The sequence below is a fragment of the Vespa crabro genome, chromosome 2 (assembly GCF_910589235.1).
Source record: "Vespa crabro chromosome 2, iyVesCrab1.2, whole genome shotgun sequence".
Classification (NCBI taxonomy): domain Eukaryota; kingdom Metazoa; phylum Arthropoda; class Insecta; order Hymenoptera; family Vespidae; genus Vespa; species Vespa crabro.
The window spans coordinates 4,770,400-4,794,399 of record NC_060956.1 but is presented as its reverse complement, the minus strand read 5'-3'; the positions used below and the strand labels follow the sequence as shown (position 1 = coordinate 4,794,399).

The 24,000-nt window shown below is 32.3% G+C and overlaps 1 protein-coding gene across 1 annotated transcript in view; it reads right to left on the bottom strand.

Annotated features, from left to right (window-relative positions):
* LOC124421840 (general transcriptional corepressor trfA) overlaps positions 1-24,000 on the bottom strand; it is a 157,661-nt gene that overhangs the window by 57,369 nt on the left and 76,292 nt on the right. Inside the window, exon 5 of the mRNA XM_046957492.1 lies at positions 7,747-7,839. Within this exon, the coding sequence (XP_046813448.1) occupies positions 7,747-7,839 (93 nt within the window). The remainder of the gene's footprint in view (positions 1-7,746; positions 7,840-24,000) is intronic.

Sequence of the window (24,000 nt, the reverse complement as noted above, 5' to 3'; positions counted from 1 at the left end):
TTTTTTATTTTTATTTTTCCTTTTCCTTTCCTCTCCTTTCTTTTCTCCGTCTTTAAAGGACAAACCTATTCTCGAGGAAAAAGTGTGGGATAACCTTGTCCGATATCGGACATCCAATTTTCTCGATTCACCTAAGTTCGTTCGATTCTGGAAGAATCTATGCGAGTGAACCCTCGCGCGTTCCAGAAGTAATGCGAAACGAACCGAACGTTCTGATCCTCGTGAAGAGGCCATTAATGGCCTATCCTGAAGCTGATGCTGACTGGACCCCTTCAAATACATACATGCATACACACAGACACACACACACGAATATATATATATATATATATATATATATATATACATATATATATATATATATATATATATATATATATATGTTTCTACGATAGTCATCATAACGAGAAAATACAAAGAGAGAAGAAGTGAAGAATGTTGGTTGGTAAGACGTATAATATAATAATAAAGAAGGAAAGAAAAGTAGTTATCTTTTCTTAAAGCGTAACAATGCTAAATGATAGTTTAATTTTCCTCTTGAGATAAAATCTACCCATTTCCAGCAACTTTTCGCCAAGACCATTCATAAGAAAGTCTCTCTGTCTGTCTCCCTTCCTCTCTCTCTCTCTCTCTCTTTCTCTTTCTTACTCTTTTTCTCTTTCCTTCTATTCCACCTTGGTTCAACTCAAGGAATCCCTTTAAAGGAATCCTAGAAGCTTTCCCGACACCGAAACCATTTATTCGACTGAATTACTCGGTAAAAAGAGAACTACTAATTTTCCCAGTCAGAGATTCCAAGAGTAAGGTAAATTTCCGCTATGTATCAAATTCTTCATTTCTCTTTAAATCCGGCCTCAACTTAATTTCAATTACTTTTGATCCTTTCTTTAAATAATACTAATACTAATAGTACTACTACTATTATTAATAATAATAATAATTATAATAATAGTAATAATAAAAATAAACTATAATAAACTACTGTCTCTCCTTTCTCTTCTCCCGAAATTAAAACGAATTAAGAACTAAAAAAAAACAAAGAAAAAGAAAAGAAAAAAATTGAAAAGGAAGAAAAACAAATCTCATTTCTAACACAACAACAATTTTGACAAAACGTACGAACGTAGATCAGTAAACAAGAAAAGAAAGTAAATATGTCGAATTAAACTAAAATACGAATGAACACGTAACAATTCAATCGATCGAATATATTCAATTTAAGATCGATACGTTGAATAAAAAATTTCTCAAATACCATCGGATCAAAATTGCCCTTTTATCTCTTTCTTTTTTTTTCTTTTTTTTTTTTTAAGGAAACTTTTGAAAAAAAGAACTCTTGGATACGCGCGTTAAAACTCTTTAATCCTTTAACCAGTATCTCACGAAAAGCTAGAAAGCTTCTCTGAACGAGATGAGAATTTTTATTTTTAAAATCGAAAATTCACTTTAACATAGAGAACAAAGAACATATAAAAAGACTTCTTGAAAATTATTTAACGTTGGCATCGCAAACGGATATATATATATATATATATATATATATATATATAATCCTGCAGGATACGTTTGAAAACTGGACGTACGAAAAAAAGAAAAAAAAAAAAAAAGAAAAATAATACAAAAGGAAAAGAAAAAGAAAGATAGAAAAAAGGAAGGAGAAAGAAAAAGAAAAAAGGAAGAAGCGAATGGAAAAATTCGATGATCTCGATGGATAAATATTTTGTTTCGACCTCGTCGACAAAGATCCGTAAGAGGCTAACACATAGAAAACAGAACAAAACAAAATAAAACAAAACAAAACAAAACAAAAATATATGATACCAGATATACAGTGATATGTACGTATATGTATATGTCTGTATGTACATACATATATATATATATATATATATATATAAAACATACATGTATGATGTGCGTAGGACGAGCTCTACGAAATACGTACACATATGTGTTATCGTATTTTTTTTCCAACTGGAGTTGAAAGGTCGAGAGAAGAGGACGCAAGCGGAAAATCTGTATGGAAAATTGAATATCGGAGTACGTTCGGAAAGGAAAATAAGTATGGTACGATGCTGTGTTGTGCGGTGCGATGCGATACAGTGCTGTACAGTGCAGTGCAGTGCAGTGCGGTACGGTGCGATGCGGTGCGGTGCGGTTCGGTGCGGTGCAGTTCGGTGCGATGTAACACGCCATGACATGAAGTTGTTACAACGTGCCCGAACGTACGACATTGCTCTCACGGTATTTTGTTTGAACATGTTGTTTCCAAACTTCATCCTATTCGATTCAATGGAATGACCTGGGGAGACTCCCTCCATCCCTTCCCCCCTCTCTCTCTCACTCTCTCTTTCTCTTTCTCTTTGTGTGAAAACGTTGCTCGAGTAGTAATATTTAGTAACGGAGTAGATGGCGAAAAACGAAGAAAAAATCTTCATAGATTCTAAATATAAACGAAAGGATCGTTAAACCAGACTGAAATTAAAGCTCAAATGAGAGCCTTCAAAAAGGGAAATAAGGAAGAAAATGAAAAATAAAAAAGAAGAGAAAAAGGAACGAAGGAAGGAAGAAAGAAAGAAAGAAAAAAGGAAAGAAAGAAAAATATCCTTCTTTATTAGATTAATTCTATCTCACTTCTTCTCACTTCTCTACTTAACTCCTTCTACCATCCACCCACACATTCGCTCCATTTTATATTTCTGGTTCAATTATGTCTAAGTAAAGTTCGAAAAAGGAAAGAATACAAATTGTTATTTATCGTCCGATATTAACTCTCACATGAGATAAAATCTAAGAGTAAAAATAAAACGTAACAAAAAAAAAAAAATAAAAGGAAAAAGAACGAGGATATAATGAAAGAAAAAAAAAAGGAAAAGAAAAAGAAAGAAAAGAGAAAAATAAAATAAAATAAGAAAAATTCTTATAATCGATATTAGAAAAGATAAACATAAAGATTCTTTTAATAGGTTATATGTAGTTTAGGTTAATAATCCAATGAAAAAGCATCAACTACGGAATACTCTTGAGAAAACTCCTAGCCTAACCATTCTATGTACCTTAACGAGCATAGATCGGTGTGGTGTCTTTTGGCAAACGACCAAACTACCGGCAGGGATGATAAAATAGTCCAACCAACGTAGTAGGAAATGGACCGTTTTAAGAAATACGCGAAACGTCTTCTCCCAAGGTAAAGCATTATTCCCTGATAAGAAAGGAAATTTTTATTTCTTTACTTTTCTACATCCATTTAAATGACTACAAATTTTTTACGTTATCACTAATAATTAGTTATAAAACATTTCGAAAATTTGTCGTTACGCATTAATTTATTCATTTTCTTTCCTCTTTTTTTCTTCTTCTTTTTCTATATATATATATATATATATATATTTATTTTTTTTTTATTTATTTCCACAATTAAAACTAATTTCTCGATTGGATTTACTTCGATTAATATAATATATCAATATAATCGAAATAAAATAAGCGGACTTTTTTTTATCATGTGTAGAATTTATTTTGTTTTCTTCTTTTTTAATTTTTACATTTAATTTCGTTTCGATCTAAAATATTTTATATCCTTTTAATAATAGATATTCGATCATCGCCAAATATTAAACACGTTAAATAATAATTATGCACATTAAATAATATATAACGTATTTACATCGCGTATATATATATATATATATATATATATATTTAAATTTTCTTTAAATTTTATTTCGTAAGAGAAGGAAGAAAAATAAAACTATGTTAACTCCAGGACGTTCTCGTTACGACTGGCTCGCAAAACAAAACAAAGTGTATTGAGGTACGAAAGATATGAAAACAAAGTGATCACATGTTCAGAATACATATTTACGATAGAGAGAGAAAAAGAGAGAGAGTGAGAGACATTCATCTAAATATTTGTCAATATACTCTAAAAAAACATACCCACGCATACATATATCTATACACTATATGTTTCATTCTATATAAAGTTCTATCATAAAAAGAAAAAGAACTGTAAATTTGTAAAAATAAAAGAGAAAAAGAAAGCATGGAAATAAACTTTAGGAATATCGAGAAGTATTGTACATTTGTTCGAAATGGATCGACCTTTTCATGTTTACCAATGCTCACACAACACACATTTATCATCGTATATATATATATATATATATATATATATATATATATTCCTTTCTTTCTTTCTTTTTTTTTGTTTTTTTGTTTTTTTTTGTTTTTGTTTTTTTTTTTGAAACGACGTCACGATAATATAACACACGAGCGCGATCATTTTTCGTATCGTTTCGTTTGCGAATCTTTATGAATAATTATGACCAATATCCAAAGAGATATATAACGATACGAATTGGAGAGCTTTCTGTGTAAATCGCTAGATAGCTAACACTCCGTTTATGAACTAAACCGATGCTAGTATTTCGAATATAACGTAAATAATTAAATGCGCGTTAGTCGAATCGCAAATTTGATCCGCATTTAGTACGCATTGCTATTCTCGGATGATAATTTCACTTGAAAGATAGCACGATACACACACACACACACACACACACACACACATATATATATATATATATATAGAGAGAGAGAGATAATAAGCGTATTACCACAAACGTTGATCAACTTACCGTAAAGCTGATTCGCCTCTATTATTATAAAACGTATTTAGCTTTGTTGTATCTGGTAATAGTTGATTTGATAATAGTCGATATAAATTATTGGAATTTACGATAAGAAACGATTCCGTGGAAGAAGACAATGACGTGAAAAAGAGCTGTCGTAATTGAAATTGAATCTAATCCAATTTCTTTTTTTCATTTTTCTCTCTCTCTCTCTCTCTCTCTCTCTCTTTTCCTTTCGTTTCTTATAATCGATAATAGAAAAAGGACGAAGATGAAATCGAATGCTTTGTAGGATCTTCTTTATGTTTGAAACGTTGCATAAATGAGAATCCAGCAATTGAACTGCAAATAATAATCCAAGTTCTATTCATATCATGAAATACTGCGAATAAGGTGTCTATCTGTGTGTATGTGTATGCGTGTGTGTGTGTGTGTGTGTGTATCCATGCATACATACATACATACTTACATATGTATATAGATAGAGTTTAAATTGGAAGGAGCCGGAGGGCGTCTCGTATAGAGTTAACTGGGCCCGTATTAAAGGCCAGGGAATATTCTAACCGATCGTAGTTAACTTCGAATATCGTCGTGTAGCTTGATGCAATGGCGATATTACAGGATATAGATACACGCGATCGCCACTCGTTTTCGGTTATCGCGTGGAATAGAATCGCTTCGGTGGTTTCCCTCGATTATCATAAATTTACTTTGCTGGACCGTATCAAAGTCCCTCTCTTTCTCTCTCTCTCTCTCTCTCTCTCTCTCTCTCTCTCTCTCTCTCTCTCTCTCTCTCTCTCTCTCTCTCTCTCTCTCTCTCTCCCTCGGGTTCTCTTAAGCCAACATTTCGTCAAGTGACTTTTTCGATAATCCATTGAAATCGATATGAGAAACATAAAATCTTAAAATAAAAGAGTATCAAATTGAATTAAACGATTTAACAAAATCAAATTAATTGTCCTTCTTTCCTTCTTCCCTTTCTTTCTCTCTCTCTCTCTCTCTCTCTCTCTCTCTCTCTCTCTCTCTCTCTCTTTCTAAAAAAAAAAGAAAAATACAAAAAAGGAAGAGAGAGAGAGAGAGAGAGAGAGAGAGAGAGAGAGAGAGAGAGAGAGAGAAAGAAAGAAGAGCAAATAAGAAGCGTTAAAATAAAACGATGAAAAATTTCATTTAAAAAGGATCCATGAAGGGAAGTCGCATAGAAATGCGAAGAAGGGAAGAGAATCTACGATCTATCTAACTGACGCAATGCACGATGATAAATTCTTTCTCAAGAGAAAAGTACGAAAAGATAGTTTGATATTGATGGGTAACCAGAATGGAAAGATGTAAGGGGAGGACGAAGAAGGAGAAGGAGGAGGAAGAAGAGAGAGAGAGAGAGAGAAAGGAATAAGGCGGGAACAGGGGACGGTTCGAACGCGATAAAGAAACTCGCTATACCGATATCCCATGCTGCCAATGTGTACCAGCCGAGCGAACAAATAAAAACTTTGCCATGAGTCTCTTACACTTGGAAAGCTTCCTAGGAGAGTCTTCCTCCCCCTCCCTCTGTGCCCCCTCATCCGTTTTAACTCTTCTTCCCATTTCACCCCCTTGCCACATCTCCTTCCCTATCTTCCTATATGCACTATAGAGAAAGCAGAAAGAACTTCGAGAGCTTGAGAGTTTTTACCCTTCTTTACCCTTCCGAGATTATAAGGGTTATCGACCTGAACTTAATACGCACACTTATCGCGCTGCAATGATCTTGTTAAGTACATTTCTACGTTTCTTTTTTCTTTTTCTTTTTTTTTCTTTTCTCTTTTTCTTTCTGATCTCTCTCATTCTCCTTTCTCTTTTTAATGTACCTATGTACATATAACGATCGTAGAAGGCGAAAGGAGAAATCTGAGAGTGTATCTGATGCGTGCAAACGAAAAAAAAAAGGTAGAGGAGAAGAGAGAGAGTGGGAGGGGTGAGGGAGGGAGGGAAAGGCTCGAAAGCTTAGTCACGATTAAATGAACGAGGAGCTTTTATTGGCTTTGCGAAGCCTCGAGTAAGCTCGAACATCGGTAGACCAAGCCTGTCGTTTGTGACGGCAAGCTTCGAAAATTGAAACGACCAAGAGAAAAGTTTTGTCTGGGAATAATGTGAGAAGAAAAAAAAGAATTAAAAAAAAAAAAAAAAAAATAAATAAATCGAGCGACGAAAAATCTTTCGATGTTCCTCGATATAAATAATTAGGTGAGAAAAAGTATCAGATAAGTTCAAATAATTGGACTCGTGGATATTAACATGAGATCGTGATCCTTTAATTCTTTAATCGATAACAATGAATGAACATTTTTTAACTTTTATATTTTCGAATTTTCTCTCTTTCTCTTTCTCTATCTATCTGTCTGGCTATCTTCCTTTTTAAATTTGATGGATTAAAAGTAGTTAAAAAAAAAAATTTGTTCTTATTATTATTATTAAGGGTTGATCCTATTTTGCAAAAATGCAAAAGAATACTTTATTATTATTATTATTATTATTATTATTATTATTATTATTATTATTATTATCATTATCATTATCATTATTATTATTATTATTATTTTATTATTATTATTGTTATTATTATTATTATGATTATTATTATTATTAATATTATCATATACGCAGTAATAACTTTTCTTTCTTTTTGTTTTCTTTTTGGTCGATAAAACGAGTAGAAATAAAAACGTCCAATAAGTATGAACGCTCCACCGGGCATTTATCTACGCAAATGGTTGTATACGTGTTTATAGTCTATATACGATTTATTTGCGTCGGGGTAAATGATACGTGGAGAGACAGTCTAATTAATTAGTCGGCTGTTCGACGTTATCAAGTTATAAAAGAGAAAAAGGATGATGCTTCAAACCTTTTTGTCTCGTCCTACGAATTTCTACGTGGACATTTTAATTGAATGTGCGAGAAAGACAGAGATAGGTATAGACAGACAGACAGAGAAAGAGAAAGAGAGAGAGAGAAAGAGAAACAAAAAGATAAAAAACGTGTAACTTATGAAACACAAAGACACGCGATATAATTTATTCGCTTTCGTCTCATATTATCCACGTGTCAAAGTTCGAACGATTTTTTTGCAACTCACCGACATCTTTCGAACCACCCCATGTTCCCAGCTGTGCCTGACGTGCCAGTCTGGATAACGCGTCTACGTAGACTCGAGACGCCGCTGCTGCAGCTGTAAAAGAGACGAAAACTTTCATGTAAATCGTGTCGGTTGGTGAGGGTGGAGCGAGGGGGGAATAAAAAAAAGAAAAGAAAGAAAAATAAAAAGGAAATAAAGAACTAAATAAAAAAATAATAATAATAATAATAATAAAAAGAGAAAACAAAATAATCATGAATTATTTTGTTCGTTAACGATTATTCTTTATCGAATTAATTTGAAAATTAATAAAACGACAATAGCATTTTATTTTATTTCTTTTGTTTCTAAAAAATAATTAATTAACACTATTAACTATCGTAATAAATAAATGTATATATATATATAAAATAAACATATAATTAACAAACTTATCCTTCGTAGATCAGATTAGTAGTTAAAACAAAAAGAAAAAGAAAAAAGAAAAAAAAAAAGAAAAAAGAAAAAAAAAAGGAAAAGAAGAAGACTTCTTCTAATGAATACTTAGTATTCATTTAACCCAATCATTATTCTAATTCGCATTTATTTTTTCCTCGGTATAAATCAATTAACACATTTAATAATTCTTCTTCGATCGCGAGCAGTAAAAAACGAAACAAAAAAAAGAAAAAAGAAAAGAAAAGAAAAGAAAAGAAATATGATTTCGACAAAGAAGTTACTGCCACTTCGTGCTTCTTCTTTTCTTTTTTTTTCTTTTTTTTTTTTTTAAATATTAAAAACAACGTAACACGACATATCCTGAATACGAAAGTTCCTATACTTTTCTTCTCTCTCTCTCTCTCTCTCTCTCTCTCTCTCTCTCTCTCTCTCTCTCTTTATTTTTTTTATGGAAATACATACGTATATAAAAAGGGAGGAAAAATAAGAGAACGGTCGAATAATCGGAGGCACGAAATATTGTCCAAGCGAATAAGAGGTACTCGTGGTCGCGAATAAAAGGACGATCATTTTCTTAGGGAAGTACTCGTTAAGAGTTATGGAGCGGAAAAATTGGAACGATCGTGTTTTACACACACACACACACACACACATTTTATATATATATATATATATATATATATATATATGAATGTATGTTTGTGTGAATGTATGTATACATGTATAAATGTATATATGAATGTATGTATATGTACGTATATATATATATATATGCTCATATACACACGCATATATATAGAGAGAGAAAGAGAAAAATGGAAGAAGTATAGAGAGAGGTGGAGCGAAGTGAACAAAAAAAAAAAAGAAAGGAAGAAAGAAAAAAAAGGAAGGGATAAAAAAGGGATGGTAAGGGGAAGAACGAGGGTGAGGATATATCCTCGTGGAAATTGGCGACGTGTACGGTGTTTTCCTCCCTCGTAGGATCCCTCATAAATACAGGAGTTGTATGGTACGTAACTAGCTCGTCGTAGAGGAAAAAGAAAAAAAAAAGGAAGGAAGAAAGAAAGAAAGAAAGAAAGAAAGAAAGGAGAATGGAAAGAAGAAGAAAAAGAAAGAGATAGGTAATAGAAGAAGAGGAAGAAGAAGAAGAAGAAGAAGAAGAAGAAGAAGGGATGCAGTTACTGTTTCTTGAAAAGTATGAACTGGTAAGAAGGTATAGGGATGCTTTTATGGCGACTAAAAGATTCGATCGTTCTTTCTCTATCTATCTATCTATCTTTCTTTCTTTCTTTATCTATCTATCTATCTTTATAGCCTTGTCCTTTCATTCGTGAATCAAAGCCATATTCGTCTTTGAAAATCTAGCGGTTTCTTTTGGACTTATTTTTCAAGATGTATATACTTTATATAAAAAGAAAATTTAAAGAACACAGTAGTCATCTTCCTTTTTTACTTTTCTCTTTTCTTTTCCCTTTTTTTCTATTTCTTTTTTTCTTTCTTTTTTTTTTTTGTTCTTTTTTTTTCAGTCAAAGGAATTGAAAGATGAAGATTCACGATAAAAGCTTCCCTTTTGTGTTGCTCGATAGAGTCTCTGTCTCTACCTTCGAATGTCCGTTTCTTTATTAAAAAAAAATAAAATAAATAAATAAATAAATAAAAAATAAAAGAAAATAATCACAAGAAAAGAAAAAGAAAGAAAGAAACGAGGGATAAAGAAGTAAAGCAAGCATGTTATTGTCGCAAGACTAACTACGTTAGTTCTAAATCTTATGGAAAATTTTTTATTTATTATATACGTTCATACGCTAATTCCAATAATAATTTATATATAAAAAAAATTTAACAATAATATATTATATTTTTTCTTCTTATTTTATTTTCCGATCAATTCGATCAATTTGATTTCAAATTTTTTCTGATCTTTCTTTCTTTCCTTTTCTTTTTTGTGAATCCTCGAGACGAGTCAAAGTCTCAGACTTCTTTGCGCTCTTTCATCCCCCGTTTCAAAAAGGTTCACTCCGCTTTTGCGATAAAGGGTAAGGGAGGAAATAAAGTGGAGTGAGGAACGTTGGAGTCCCGTTCTATCCCCGCTCTTTCACTTTTTTCCTTTCTTTCTTTCTTTCTTTTTTTTTTTCTTTCTTTCCTTCTATCTCTCTCACTCTTTTTCTCCACAGAAAATCGCTTGTTCTTGGATGAGACAAAGCCGAGCATTAGGTGAACACCCACATCGAATAGCAATATGTTAAGCAACCGAGAAGTTCTACCGTTAAGTCGCACTTCGAATTTCTAAATTTTTCTTCTACTTTTTTTCTTTCCTTTTTTTGTTTCTCGGATTCCGTTTTCTATCGTTTTTTCGCCGTATTCATTAAGTATTCGATCACGTGAAATATTATAATTCAATGCGCGCATTCTGCATTTTTATATTTTATTTCACGAAAAAAATTCTTTCACGTTACTCCCTCTTTCGCGTCAGATTTATTTAAGTTTAAAAAAAATATTTATTCAACGAATGATAATTAGAAAGACATTTTTAAAAAGCTTTCAAAAATTAATAGATTATAATATTGTGTGGTTAATCATTAATCAGAAAATAATAACAATAATAATAATAATAATAATAATAATAATAATAATAATAATAATAATAATATTTCAATATTAATTATTTCCTACGGAAAAATTTTGAACCTTAAATAATGACGATTTTATATTTTTGCTTTTTATATTTAAAACATCTAAAAAAAAAAAAGGAAAAAAAAGAAGGGAAAAAAATGAAAATAAAAAAGCCTTCGTATTCATAAACCATTTTAATACTCATTCTTCGTAGACGAATGATTTTGAAATGATTAAATCCTCGGTATCTCGATAAGTATCATTCTATTTTCATTAAAAAAAAAAAAAAAAAAAAAAAAAAAAAAAAATCACTTTAACGATATCAACCCCCCTTTTCATCCCTTAGCACCGACAACATCCATCTCTTTATCGATCTCCGTTTATCCTTCTATTTCTGTTCCTAACCGACAAAGAATCTCCACCCTGACATTTATAGTCTGAAATGAGTCCAGTTCATCGATCATATCTACACAAAGAATCTATTTTTATCGTCGTAAGATCGCAAGTAATGGACTTTCATCCAAGGGGAAGGTCACCGATAAGGATCTTCTAGTCACGTCAATTCATAGTCAATATAAAAAAAAAGCCAATCACCGATGGAACTTCATCGTCTTTTATATCTCTTTAATCGTTGTCTCTGATTTCTGATTGATTATCGATAGATCTAAATCGTAATTCAATTATATCAATTATAATGTTCGTTTAATCAATTAATGGACATCGTACTTGTTTCTTTTATGTTACAAATTAAGGGGAAAAGAAATAAAAGAGAAAGAGAGAGAAAGAGAGACAAATTTTAATCCAGTAAAAACAATTTCGTTTACGTGTCTACAAAAAGCTTTATATAATATGAAACTTATATACTCGACAGTTTTTAAATGATTATATAACTAAAATGTAGCTTTTATGTACGATCGTTTTATTATCTGAAGAAAAGGAAAGAAGAAAAAGAAAAAGTCGATTTTTAATATCACTTAGGAACTTTTTGAATCAATCTGTACTCGAATATAATCATACTATACTGGATGTAATTTATATTTACGATAATATCGTTGGAAAATATAATTATATTTAAAAATGAAATAAAACTTTAATAACACAGATTTACCGTAACGATATAACGATTGTTCGTAATTTAAATTATTTATACATAGGACGTTATAGAGAGTTGAAAATAAAAGATGAATAAAAATAAAAAATAAAAAGAAAATGCACGAATAATAATACGTATAATAATACGAAGTTAAACGTAGACGTATCAGAGAGAGAGAGAGAGAGAGAGAGAGAGAGAGAGAGAGAGAGAGAGAGAGAGGGAGAGAGAGGAAGGGGACGGGACGAAAAAAAAGAAACAAAAAAAAAAGAAAAAAAAAACGAAAAAGTCAATGTAAAAATATAAGGTTAAAAATCGCGTGCATATACGAACGTGCAAATACAGAGTACGGTCGGTGTAAATAGAAATGTGTTTCTCGTCTAGTTCGATTCATCGAAGAAGAAGAAGACGAAGAAGAAGAAGAAGAAGAAAACGAAGAAGAATCCACACAAAAGAGAGAAGAACGCGAAGAAGAACGCGAAGAAGAAGAAGAAAAAGTAGAAGAAGAAATATCGTCGTCGGGTTCGTGAAAGCTGTCTCCCCTCTTTTTCTTTCTTTTTCATCGTTCTTTACCTTTTCTTACCTTTTCTTTTTTCATCATTTCTCTCACTCTTTTTCTCTTTTCTCTTTTCTTTTTTTTTTTTTCATGCGTTACCCCAAAAGGCCTCGGAAAAATGTGAATATAAGGGGTGTCCGGAAATAAGGTCCGGAAAAAAAGATGGTGGGTGCGATCGAGCGGATGTCGCTCTTGGATGAATTTCTTTACTAAAGGGGGGGAGGGGAGTTCGACGCCATTGCCAACGACCACCCATCAACTTAGACGCCATAGTGCAATAGCTTACACGCATTACGCATCGCGGTCGAATGGAAAGACTTCAAATGCTTATACGAGGGTATTGGAGGTATGAAGGTGAGGGAGAGGGAGGGGGATAGAGGAAAACAGATTTCCAGGATATTAACAACCCTCGAAACTCCATGTCGTATTCTAACATCCCTCTCTCCTTCCTCCTTCACCCCCCACCCCCCACGCTCAATGCCATGCGTTTTCCGTGTTCTAGAAGTTCCCCTATATCGAAAGAGAAAAGAAAAAGGAGAAAAGAGAAAGAAAGAGAAAGAAATAGGTAGAGTATGTATGTGTGTACGTGTGCGTATGTGTGTGTGTGTGTGTGTGTATGTGTGTATATGTCAGAGGGTTGGTGACCTCCGTACAAGCTTCATGCATGAAGGCCTCCGAGCTATGGCATCTCGCACTTCTTCTTTTCCTTCTATCACGAGTTTCTCCCTCTCTTCCTCACTCTCTCTCTCTCTCTCTCTCTCTCTCTCTCTCTCTCTCTCGCTTTCTTTCACACTGTCGTCGACTCCCCTTTTTCGATGGTACGTTATTTAATTCGCGAGAAAAATATTTGAAGAAAATATCCTGTTCCTCCGTTGTCTACTCTTAATCCGACGGTCATAATAAAATGGAATAAAAAAAAAAAACAAAAAAGAAAAAAAAAAAGAAGAAGAAGAAGAAGAATATGAGAAAGAAAATTTGTAAAACGCTTTAATGAATTTTAATCAAAATGATATTATCGATTTACGTTAAATAATTAAATAGAAATCTTTTTATTTCGTGATAATAATAACACGAGATCCTATGAATATATTTTATTATTCGTCCAAAAATGATCTTCATGTTCTTACGTGAAAGATTTTAATTGTTGTTCCTTTCTTTTTTCTTTTCGTTTCGTTTCTATTCTTTTCTTTTCTCTCTTTTTTTCTACCTTTTTTTTTTCATTTTTACCTTCTCTACCGTAAAGCATAAAATCTAACTGATCGTTATGAGCACGTCATTAGAATCCAATTTCGTTCTCGTCGGTCCTACGGAATCCAGCGATAATTGAAAATTAAGCTCAGCGGTAAAGCTTAGCGCGAAAGGTTTCCGATCGATGAGGTAAGTACACACGTATATATATATATATATATATATATATATATATATATATATATGCGCGTATAAACTTGCTCCAGCCCTTCCACTTTCACTTGGTTCTGAATTATCATATCGTTGCGAAATGAAACGTGTCAGATGCATACGTTCGCTTACGTACATACAAACATATACATACATACATACATACATACATACGTACATACGTTTCTATGTACGTAAATACATTTGCCTCCGATAATAACGCCAATACGAGAATTCTACGTGATCTAATGTATTATCTATCATAAATATAGTTACCAAAGTATTTTCTAAAACTTCAATTATCGTCGAAAGTAACTAATAGATGAAAAGATAGAGCGAGAACGAGAGAGAGAGAGAGAGAGAGAGAGAGAGAGAGAGAGAGAGAGAAATGAACACTAACATACAATTATTTCGATCTCGATAACGCTTGTATGTAATAATATCGAAACGGTCAGTGAATCAGATTATCGGCTTATCTCATTCGAATAACAAGCTAGCTCGATAATAAGTATTATAAAAATACAGAGAGAAACACGAAGATATAGGGAGATGGGAATTGTGTGTTCGTTAAATGGCCTTTTATTACGAAGATATAAATCGAAATCCCATCATCGATGTAAATCTCTCTCTCTCTCTCTCTCTCTCTCTCTCTCTCTCTCTCTCTCTCTCTCTCTCTCTCTCTCTCTCTCGCTCTTCCTATGTAATACTCTTGCATATTATATAGAGAAGTATCGACGTTGAAAATATATGTATGTATATATATATATATATATATATATATATATATATATATATATATATATATATACATTGTATTGTATTAGTGTGTGTGTATATATTCATGATATAGAGGACAAGAGGAAGAGAGAGAGAGAGAGAGAGAGAACGATCATGAATATCGACGTAGCAGGCGTTAATCGAGTTGTGGTTGTTCGATAGACGGTGGCATCTCGAGAGGCGCGATATTTCTATAGATAATAGAAGCAGTAATTCTTTCTTTCTCTCTCTCTCTCTCTCTCACTCTTTTTATCTCACTCAATCTTTCTGATTTATCCGGTCGACTCTAAAGACAAGAATTCGTTCGTTAGGTCGGAGAAATCGAAAAGAGATAAAGAAGACCAAAGAAATAAAGAGACAAATAAAAAAAGAAAAAAAGACAGACAGAAAGTGAGAGAAAGAGAGAGAGAGAGAGAGAGAGAGACTAGTTACGAACTATTACGAATACGGATTGCCGACAAAGATTATCAGAAAGTACATGGGTAACGTACATCGCGAGTCTTTCTGATGACGAGGGTGTCGCATTAATCCAACAACCCCCTGGCAGGCTAATTAGGCTCGGTCCCATAGTGGCTAATGGGCTGGTTGCTTCGAACGCGAGGCGGAATTAACTCGAATTCTCGATGGTTTAACAAGCTTTCTCTCTCTCTCTCTCTCTCTTTCTCTCTCTCTCTCTCTCTCTCTCTCTCTCTCTCTCTCTCTCTCGTGCTCTACCACTACAAATACCTTATCGCATAGGGCTACGTAACGAGATGTAGCTCTGAAAAACGCGAGCACTTTTCGTTCTAGGAAAAACGGGAGAGAGAGAGAGAGAGAGAGAGAGAGAGGGAGGGAGGGAGAGAGAGAGAGAGAGTGGTGTAAAGAGAAAAAAGGACGGGGAAAGGCGTGGAGAAACGAAGGGTCTATCCAGACTGAATCGCATTCGTCGACGGCTAATTCGTTTCGAAAACCGGAGGCGACGGAGCCAGTCAATTAGTGCCTTCCGTTCGTAATTTTACTAAAGGAGTGAAGAGAAGAGAAGAGAAGAGAAGAGAAGGGAAAAGAGAGGGAAAGGAAGGAAAGGAGGACTCTATCCTCTCACTTCATCCTCTTTTACCTCTGAACAATGTATCCAAAGTATAGAAGAAACGAAAAGAGTTTTTCTGTGAATATTAATATATATATATATATATATATATATATATATATATATATATATATATATATATATATATATATATATACTTGAAAGAGAAAGTCGTCAAAACTTACGATTAAGATTTAATACAGTGTCGATTAAAATCTTCATAAATTTTTATTTCTTTAAAAGAAATTTATTCAATTGATACGTTCGTTATCGAGCGACAATGATTCAATATAAAATTTCATATAATTATATCTTCTTCTGTATATGTAGGTATATCACCTTTTTTTTTTTTTTTTTTTGTAAATTCTGCAAGGACGTACGAATGATTCGAGATGTACGAAGAAGCTTGTAAAAATTTTCTGATTATATCCTCGATGGTAGGAAATTAATAAATTAATTTAATTTTCTCTCTCTCTCTCTCTCTCTCTTTTTCTTTGAAAAAAGAAAGATCAATAAATTCTATGATAAAATTATACGACGTATTTCATCTCTCTTTCTTTTTTTCTAGTATTGATGTACATGTTACTTTTTCACACTTTCACACTTTTCCATCGGTTTCTCATTTTCCTCTAGGCCTTCCTCCCAAGGGAAACAGAGAGAAAAAAAAGAAAGAGAGAGAGGGAGAGAGAGAGAGAGAGAGAGAGAGAGAAAGAGAGAGAAATAAATAGAAAGGGAAGACTCTTTCTCTCTCTATTAAATGTATCACGAAGTGTAACAAACGACGAAGATTTAAGAGAGACGAAACAAGATGGTTACTGTGAGAAGGACAACTCCTGTGAGAATTGGAAAGAGAAAGAGAGAGAGGGAGAGAAAGAAGGAAATAGTCTACTTTCCTTTCCACCATTCACCACTCACCACCACTACCAGTATCAGTACCACTACTATCACCATAACCATCACCATTCTCGTCTAGATGGTTTCCTTACGAAAAGGTAGGGGGCAAAAGCCACGTTTCATTGGAGAAAAAGCGACGGTGGCAGTTTTTAAAATTAAATTTCTCACACCGCCGCAATGTGCGAGAGAAGACGGAAGCTTGGCTTCCGTGTGCGTTTCTCTCTGGAACAATAAATAAAAGCCACGAGCTGCTTGCTAGTAACCTACCCCCCACGGGAGCGGCATCAGCAGCACCACCTTGTAGTGTTATGAAAGAGGATGGATATAGATGAAAAGAAAAGAAAAGAAAAGAAAAAAAAGAAAAGAAAAGAAAAGAAAAGAAAAGAGGAAAAAAGAAGAAAAGAAAGAAAGATAGAAAGAAAGAAAGAAAGAAAAAAAGAAAGTAGAAAAAGGTAGCCGAAGAGGGCAAGTTCGCCTTCACGAGTACCATAATTTACGCTCCACTCGTTTCCTCCTCGTGTATACCTAACGTGTACGAATGAAGCATAAATTTAGCCGCGCCTTTCCACATTTCTTTCTTTCTCTCCTCTTCTCTCTTACTTTCAGCAACAGGAAACTTAACGTTTAGTGGCATGAAAAGCCATGAAAAGGGAAACGAAATAGTGAAATATAAAAGAGAGAGAGAGAGAGAGAGAGAGAGAGAGAGAGAGAGAGAGAGAGAGAGAGAGAAGGAATAGTAGACGAAAGAGAAGAGAAAAAAGAAGGAAGAGTACACGAAAGTAGAAAATGTGGAAGAAGGAACCCAGCTGGTCTGGACATTGTAACGAGTTGATGTCGTAGTTGCTGTTACCGTTGCTGCTACCATTGCTATTGTTTTTGTTTTTAATATTGTTGTTGTTGTTGTTGTTGTTGTTATTCTAGTTGTAGTTGTAGTTGTTGTTGTTTTTACTCTAGCTGCTGTTATACTTACTTTTAACTTTTCTAGTAACGAGAGCAGAGTATTAACGTGGATAACGATAAACATCATGCACGGATACAGAGGGCAAATGTTTCCAACCTACGTTTACTAAACACACCCATACTCTCTATCTTTCCTTTCTATCCTTACTTACACATACACACACACAAGCACAAAAGTATATTTAGAAAGTAACGAAATAATTCGACCGTGTTAGACCATACCAGCAATTTCCAACTAACAAAAAGAAATACGAATTATACACAACGATGTTCTCTTAGAACGTTCAATGCCATTGAACAAGGGAAAATTTCATTTCTTTCTTTTCGTTTTTTTTTCTTTTCTTTTTTTTTCTCCCCTATCCTTTTCGTACTACACATAGTATTCCATATTATTCCATCGTTATTACGATTATTATATCCTTTGTATAAATTGTTAAAATTCATAAATTGTCGACTCGAACAGAATTCTCGAAAGCAGAATTTCATTTCTTTTTTCTTCTTTTTTTTTTTTTGTTTTTTTTTTGTCTTCTTTTTCTTCCTACCCTTTTCTACTACTATGATATGGTATTTCTATCGTTATTACGATTATTATATCCATTGTGTAAATTGATAAGATTTACAAATTGTCGACACTGATAAAAGAGAAGGAATATTTTATAAATAAAAAAAAAAAAGAGAGAGAGAGAAAAAAGAGATAAAAAGATAAAAAGATTGTTGGATATGTATTTCGATGGAGGAGAATATCGACTGACAATAGTTTCATTGAAACGACAGGGCATCTGATTCAGAACATTGTGGTTGATCGTAAAGAGAATCAACGAGACAGACAGACACTGAGAGAGAGAGACAGACAGAGAGAGAGACAGACAGAGAGAGAAAGAGAGAGAGAGAGATAAAGGACCGAATCGGTCCGACGAGGTGGAAATGCTGAGCAACCTAGAAATTGCCCACCCCTTCTTGTTTGTGGCCAGTCTGCGGGATGGTTTAGAGCCAGGAACGAGTCGAAGTCGAAGTTGAAGTCAGAGTCGTCCTCGTTGTTGGCCTCCGAGATGCTTGGATCGGTCATGGCAAAAGCTTCGAATTGGAAGCAGGCCGAGTTAGATCATTTACTTTCCGTTCTACCATACAATTTTGAATGCAATCTCAAATATAATGTATTTGATATATATATATATATATATATATATATATATATATATATGGGGTGTCTCATTGATATTGTTTAATGCAATGCAATAATTAAAAAAAATATTTAAATATATATGTAATTTTTAGGTTTTGTGTCTTTTAATTTTGCAAACTGTTCTTTCATATTATTTTTCTCTTTTTCTTTTTTTACATTATTATCTATTAATTAACAGTTTCGATGACGTTCGAATGTTACATTAATATAAAATGGACATTCAGATAAACAAATTTTAAACACGTATTACATATATACACAATATATATACATACTATAGTTACATGATAATATTGTTACTATTTATTACTGTTAATTAACAGTTCTAATGGATACTTTACAATGGACACCCTATACATACGCACACATACACATATAGTTACGTGTAAATTTATATAATTCACATTCGAAGAGTCGTCCAATCATTCTCCTCAAACGATTGCAAGATACTCTTCGTCCTTTGGTCTTCGGCTGTCGGTAAACTTCGATACTAAGATGGATGAAACCTTCTGATGGATCAACCCTCTATCACAATATACCATTCCTCTCCTCGTCACTACTCTCCCTCTCCCTCCCTCTCTCTCTCTCTCTCTCTCTCTCTCCCGTTTTTGTTCTTCGATATCCAGACTTCGAGGAGAATTCGTGACAGGAATCTCTTCCTTTTGCCATCTATCTCTAACTCTATTTCTCTCTCTCTCTCTCTTTCTCTCTCCCTCTCTCTCTCTCTCTCTCGCTCTCTTGGAAGTTCCACAATTTCCAACGACATTGCTACCGATCGATCTGACGAAGACTATCGAGAACGTTTACGTTCTTCCTCGTATTTCGAAATTCCTATTTGTACGAGAATCCAAGAGAAAGACGTGTAATTTCTTTTTAATGAAAAAAACAAAATAAATAAATTCATCTCTCTCTCTCTCTCTCTTGCTCTCTCCCTCTCTCTCTCTTTCTTTCTGTCGTCTCTCTCTCTCTCTCTCTCACTCTCTCTCACTCACTTTCTTCTTTATTAATTCGCTTCGATATAAAATCGTTGATTACAATCTCACACAGTATTAAATTATTGTATCTTCAAATCGTGACAAGTAGTACGGTAACATTCTTCAATGACTTAAAATAATGGCTTCATATTATTCGGCTATTATCTACGTTTACGAGCGAATCGACTAAAAAAAAAAAAAAAATCTCGTCGTATCAACGGTCCGCTGATGCGATGCTAAATTACGCGTCCGTCACGGTAAACGAAGTCGATTAAGGTGTACCTTGGAAAACAAATCGTTCGAAGGGAATTCATGAAAGTCGAGAAGAAATATATTGGTTCAGTGACTTTGATGTACCACCTAAAGAAAATAACGTTTAATAAAATAATATATATATATCTATATATATATAGACGATGGTACAATGTATATATATATATGTACGCGTATACGTGTTTGATTAAATTATTTACTGTATATATGTTACGTTTGAATACGATTTATCTCTTACAATTAAAACCTAATCTAAGCGTAATTTTCATTTTTAATTTAATAATTTAATAAGTTAAACGTATATTTATAGGAATTATTTGCTCAGACCGAATATATAGAAGAACGTAGATGTATATAAAAGATAAAATATAAATTGTTTTATATCGAACAAATCGTAAATATTGACAAGTGTTAAACGTGAACATATAGAAAAACTAAACGAATGATTAAAAATGATTGGTTTTATATTGCTTAAGTATGATTTGCGTAGCTGAATAAATATAAACAAAATATTTACTAGATATTATTTTTATCATTAAATTCACAAATACACACACACACACACACATTCGAAATTACATATACAAATTCGCAATTGTTCTATACGATTAAAAAATATTATTTCAATGTGAAACGAAAATGTTGATCTTTTTTTTTTTCCTTTTACTTCTTTTTTTTTATAAGAGTTTAATATCCGACCTTAACGACATCCTTCCGAAAGTCGTCATGATTAATTCCCTTCCATTCCCTTTCTGTATTCCATTAAAAACTTACACCAAGGTTGTTCACTTTTCTTCGCCCTTTCAATTGCCCTTTCCTTTGCCCACTTCCCATCATCTTAGTTCTCCCCCTTTTTCACTTCGAGATACGTCCAACATCTATTTTTATTCGTAACGCTTCGTCAATCATTTTGACCTTCGGAATATCGATTCGTTTTTGAAGTGAGGAACGAAGTAGCCTTACGAGAAAGGAAATGGAGGGTCGTTGTTGACTGCCAAGTGCCAAGTGACGTAGTAAGTAAGTACATAGGTGTTGAAGAAATTCGAGAAAGGGGGAAACTCTTGCCTTTTATAAGAAGTTCTATCGTAATTCCCGTCTACCGAATCGAGGAAGGACAATGTTTGATAAAAAGAAAGAAAGAAAGAAAGAAAGAAAGAAAGAAAGAAAGAGAGAGAGAGAGAGAAGGGGGGAAAAAGAGAGAGTGATTTGAAAAGTAATACCTCTCACATTTCAGAGAACCCCAAAGAAACTTTAATGAGAGTATCTTCACGTACTTGAAAAGACTTTTGTGATTTAAAATAATCGATGGATATTCGAAAACTTCTTTAAAGAAGTTTTTAAAGAAATTCTACGATTGCGTATAAAATGCATAATTGATTGAACGAATGAGTGAACAAAGGATAATCTACAAATATATATATTTCGTATGTGTTTGTGTATATATATATATACATATATTTATTTATTTATTTATTTATTTATTTAATAATTTATACAAAAAATATATATATTTATATGTATATATATATATATATATATATTTTTTTTTTTTAACAAAAGGAAAAAAGAAAACGTATCAATCCGTATATATCGAAAAATTATTAATTTAGAAGATATTTTAATTGTTTTTAATAAATCATAACTCATTAGTTTCTTACTATTATTATTATTATTATTTAGATCCTTTTTACTATTCTTATTACAATTCATTGAATGATTTGTATAGAAATGTGGGATCGTATAAAATTTCGATGATATGGAAAAAAAAAAAGAGAAAGAAAAAAAAATTCTGCATGATTTGATTGATGCAAAAGGAAAAAAAAAAAAAAAAAAAAAATAAAAAAAAGAAAAACTGATCAGAAAGCATTCGACAGTCGATATCATGTCAATCTTCATATCCATTCGATCTTTTTAAAAATCCTATTACGTAATCTGCTCGTACTCGATAGAAGCCGAGTTATTAGTGAGTAATTTCACGGTACGTCGCCAACGAATGGCACGAGTCGTTCGCAAAAATTGAATTAAAATATGACTGAATATAATTGAGTATCTGTGACTGTGTGTGTGTGTGTGTGTGTGTGTCTGTACGCGTGCGTGCACGCGCGTGAGAGAGAGAGAGAGAGAGAGAAAGAGAGAGAGAGAGACGTTTTACGAATCGACAGTTACACAAAATCGACGAAAACATATTTCCGAGAGAACAGGAAAATGATGATGCTGATATTTTATCGCAATCAATTATGGAATTTAAATTTGAGATCAATGTGTGCAATCGCACGCTGTAGTCATTGGAAAGAGTTAATAATTTAACGACTTCCTTCCTCAACCCCCCTTCTTCAATGCATTCATTTTATTATAATAATAATAATAATGATAATCATTATTATTATTATTATTATTATTATTATTATTATTATTATTATTATTATTAGTATTATTATTATTATTATTATAATTATTATTATTATGTGAAAAATATGATCTGATCATTCTTTCCACATGGATAATCATGTCTGAAATATAAATCGACAGAAAATGACCTGATGAATTTTGAAAGTACCAATCAATCGCGAAATAAATTTCCCAAGTTCTTCTTCTTCTGAAAGACAATTAAAAAAAGAAAATAAGTAAATAAAAATAAAAACGAAAATGAGAAGAAATTATAATTGGAAAGGTAATTAAAAAAAAGAAAAAAGAAAGAAAAGAAAAGAAAAGAAAAAAAATTATCCATTATTAATACGACTGTGGATTTTTATCTAAAATAAAATATTGGTCAAAAATATGCAGGAAATCTAGTATATAAATTATATAATAATATATCGCATAATATATTGTCATTTAATAATAAGTGACAATATTTATATTATATTATATTACTGCTCATAAATATATATATATATATTTTCATTATTCAAAAATAAGAATAATGACGAGAAAATTGATGTAATACGAAATATAATTCATGATTATTCAAAATACGAGGGATAATAAAAAAATCATTGAAATATATATAAGTAAATAGAAATAAACATTCATTGGTTAAAATCCGATTAGAAATGATAATCCTTAAAATTGAATTAATCAAAAGATTATTAAAGCTCATTCATATGTGGATAAAAAATTGACAAAATGAATTTGGAAATGAAATGAGAAGTAAGTAGTACGGACGTTGTATCTATAATCTTTGTATAAACAGTCGTCGTTACCTGATTAGGGAGCTGAGTGTAGTAAACGAGCAGCTGGTCGCGGAAGAGCCTCTGAGCGGCTTAATTACTTATCAGAGGAGTTGTGTTTACTTCGGAGCCCATCGAAATACTCAACTAACGTAGCTACACCCTTCCTCTATCTAGTCCGTGTCTTGCGTGGATTAACTTAGATTAATCGTAATAACGTTCTCACCCTTCAAGTTTTCCCTTTTACTTCATCAATGATTAACTGTCTACAACCGGATTATCTGTCATGTCTTAATGTAAAATAAAAATTATTTAACCCCTTAAGTGCATACGATAATAAAATTAGAATAGCTATATTAAATTTTATTTGTATTACAAACGTATTTATTACAATAAAAAGAGAAAACAAAATTAATATTCATACTTTTATATATATATATATATATAATATATGTACTTCAATAATTAATAGAAATATAATATTTTTATTTTCCTAACAATTTAAAAAAAAAAGGAAAAAGAAACAAGTAAATAAATAAATAAATAAATCATACATTCGAACCACCGACTAATATTATTGCATTATATTAAATGTCATTTATACTTAATAAGAATTAATTCTGTGACGTAAGGAAGAAGAAGAAAGAAAAAAAGAAAGAAAAAAAAAAAACCAAAGATGTTACGCGTGACGTAAGTGGATACATAATCTTCGCCAAATTTTTAAACTTATTCTATGAAATATGAGAATTTCTTGAAAGGAAAACTTTCATCTCGGTGATATGAGAGATGTTCATTAGGTGACATAACGTAAGTGGAGAAAAACATTTTTCTAAAGAGAGAAAGAAAACAATAAACAGAAAGA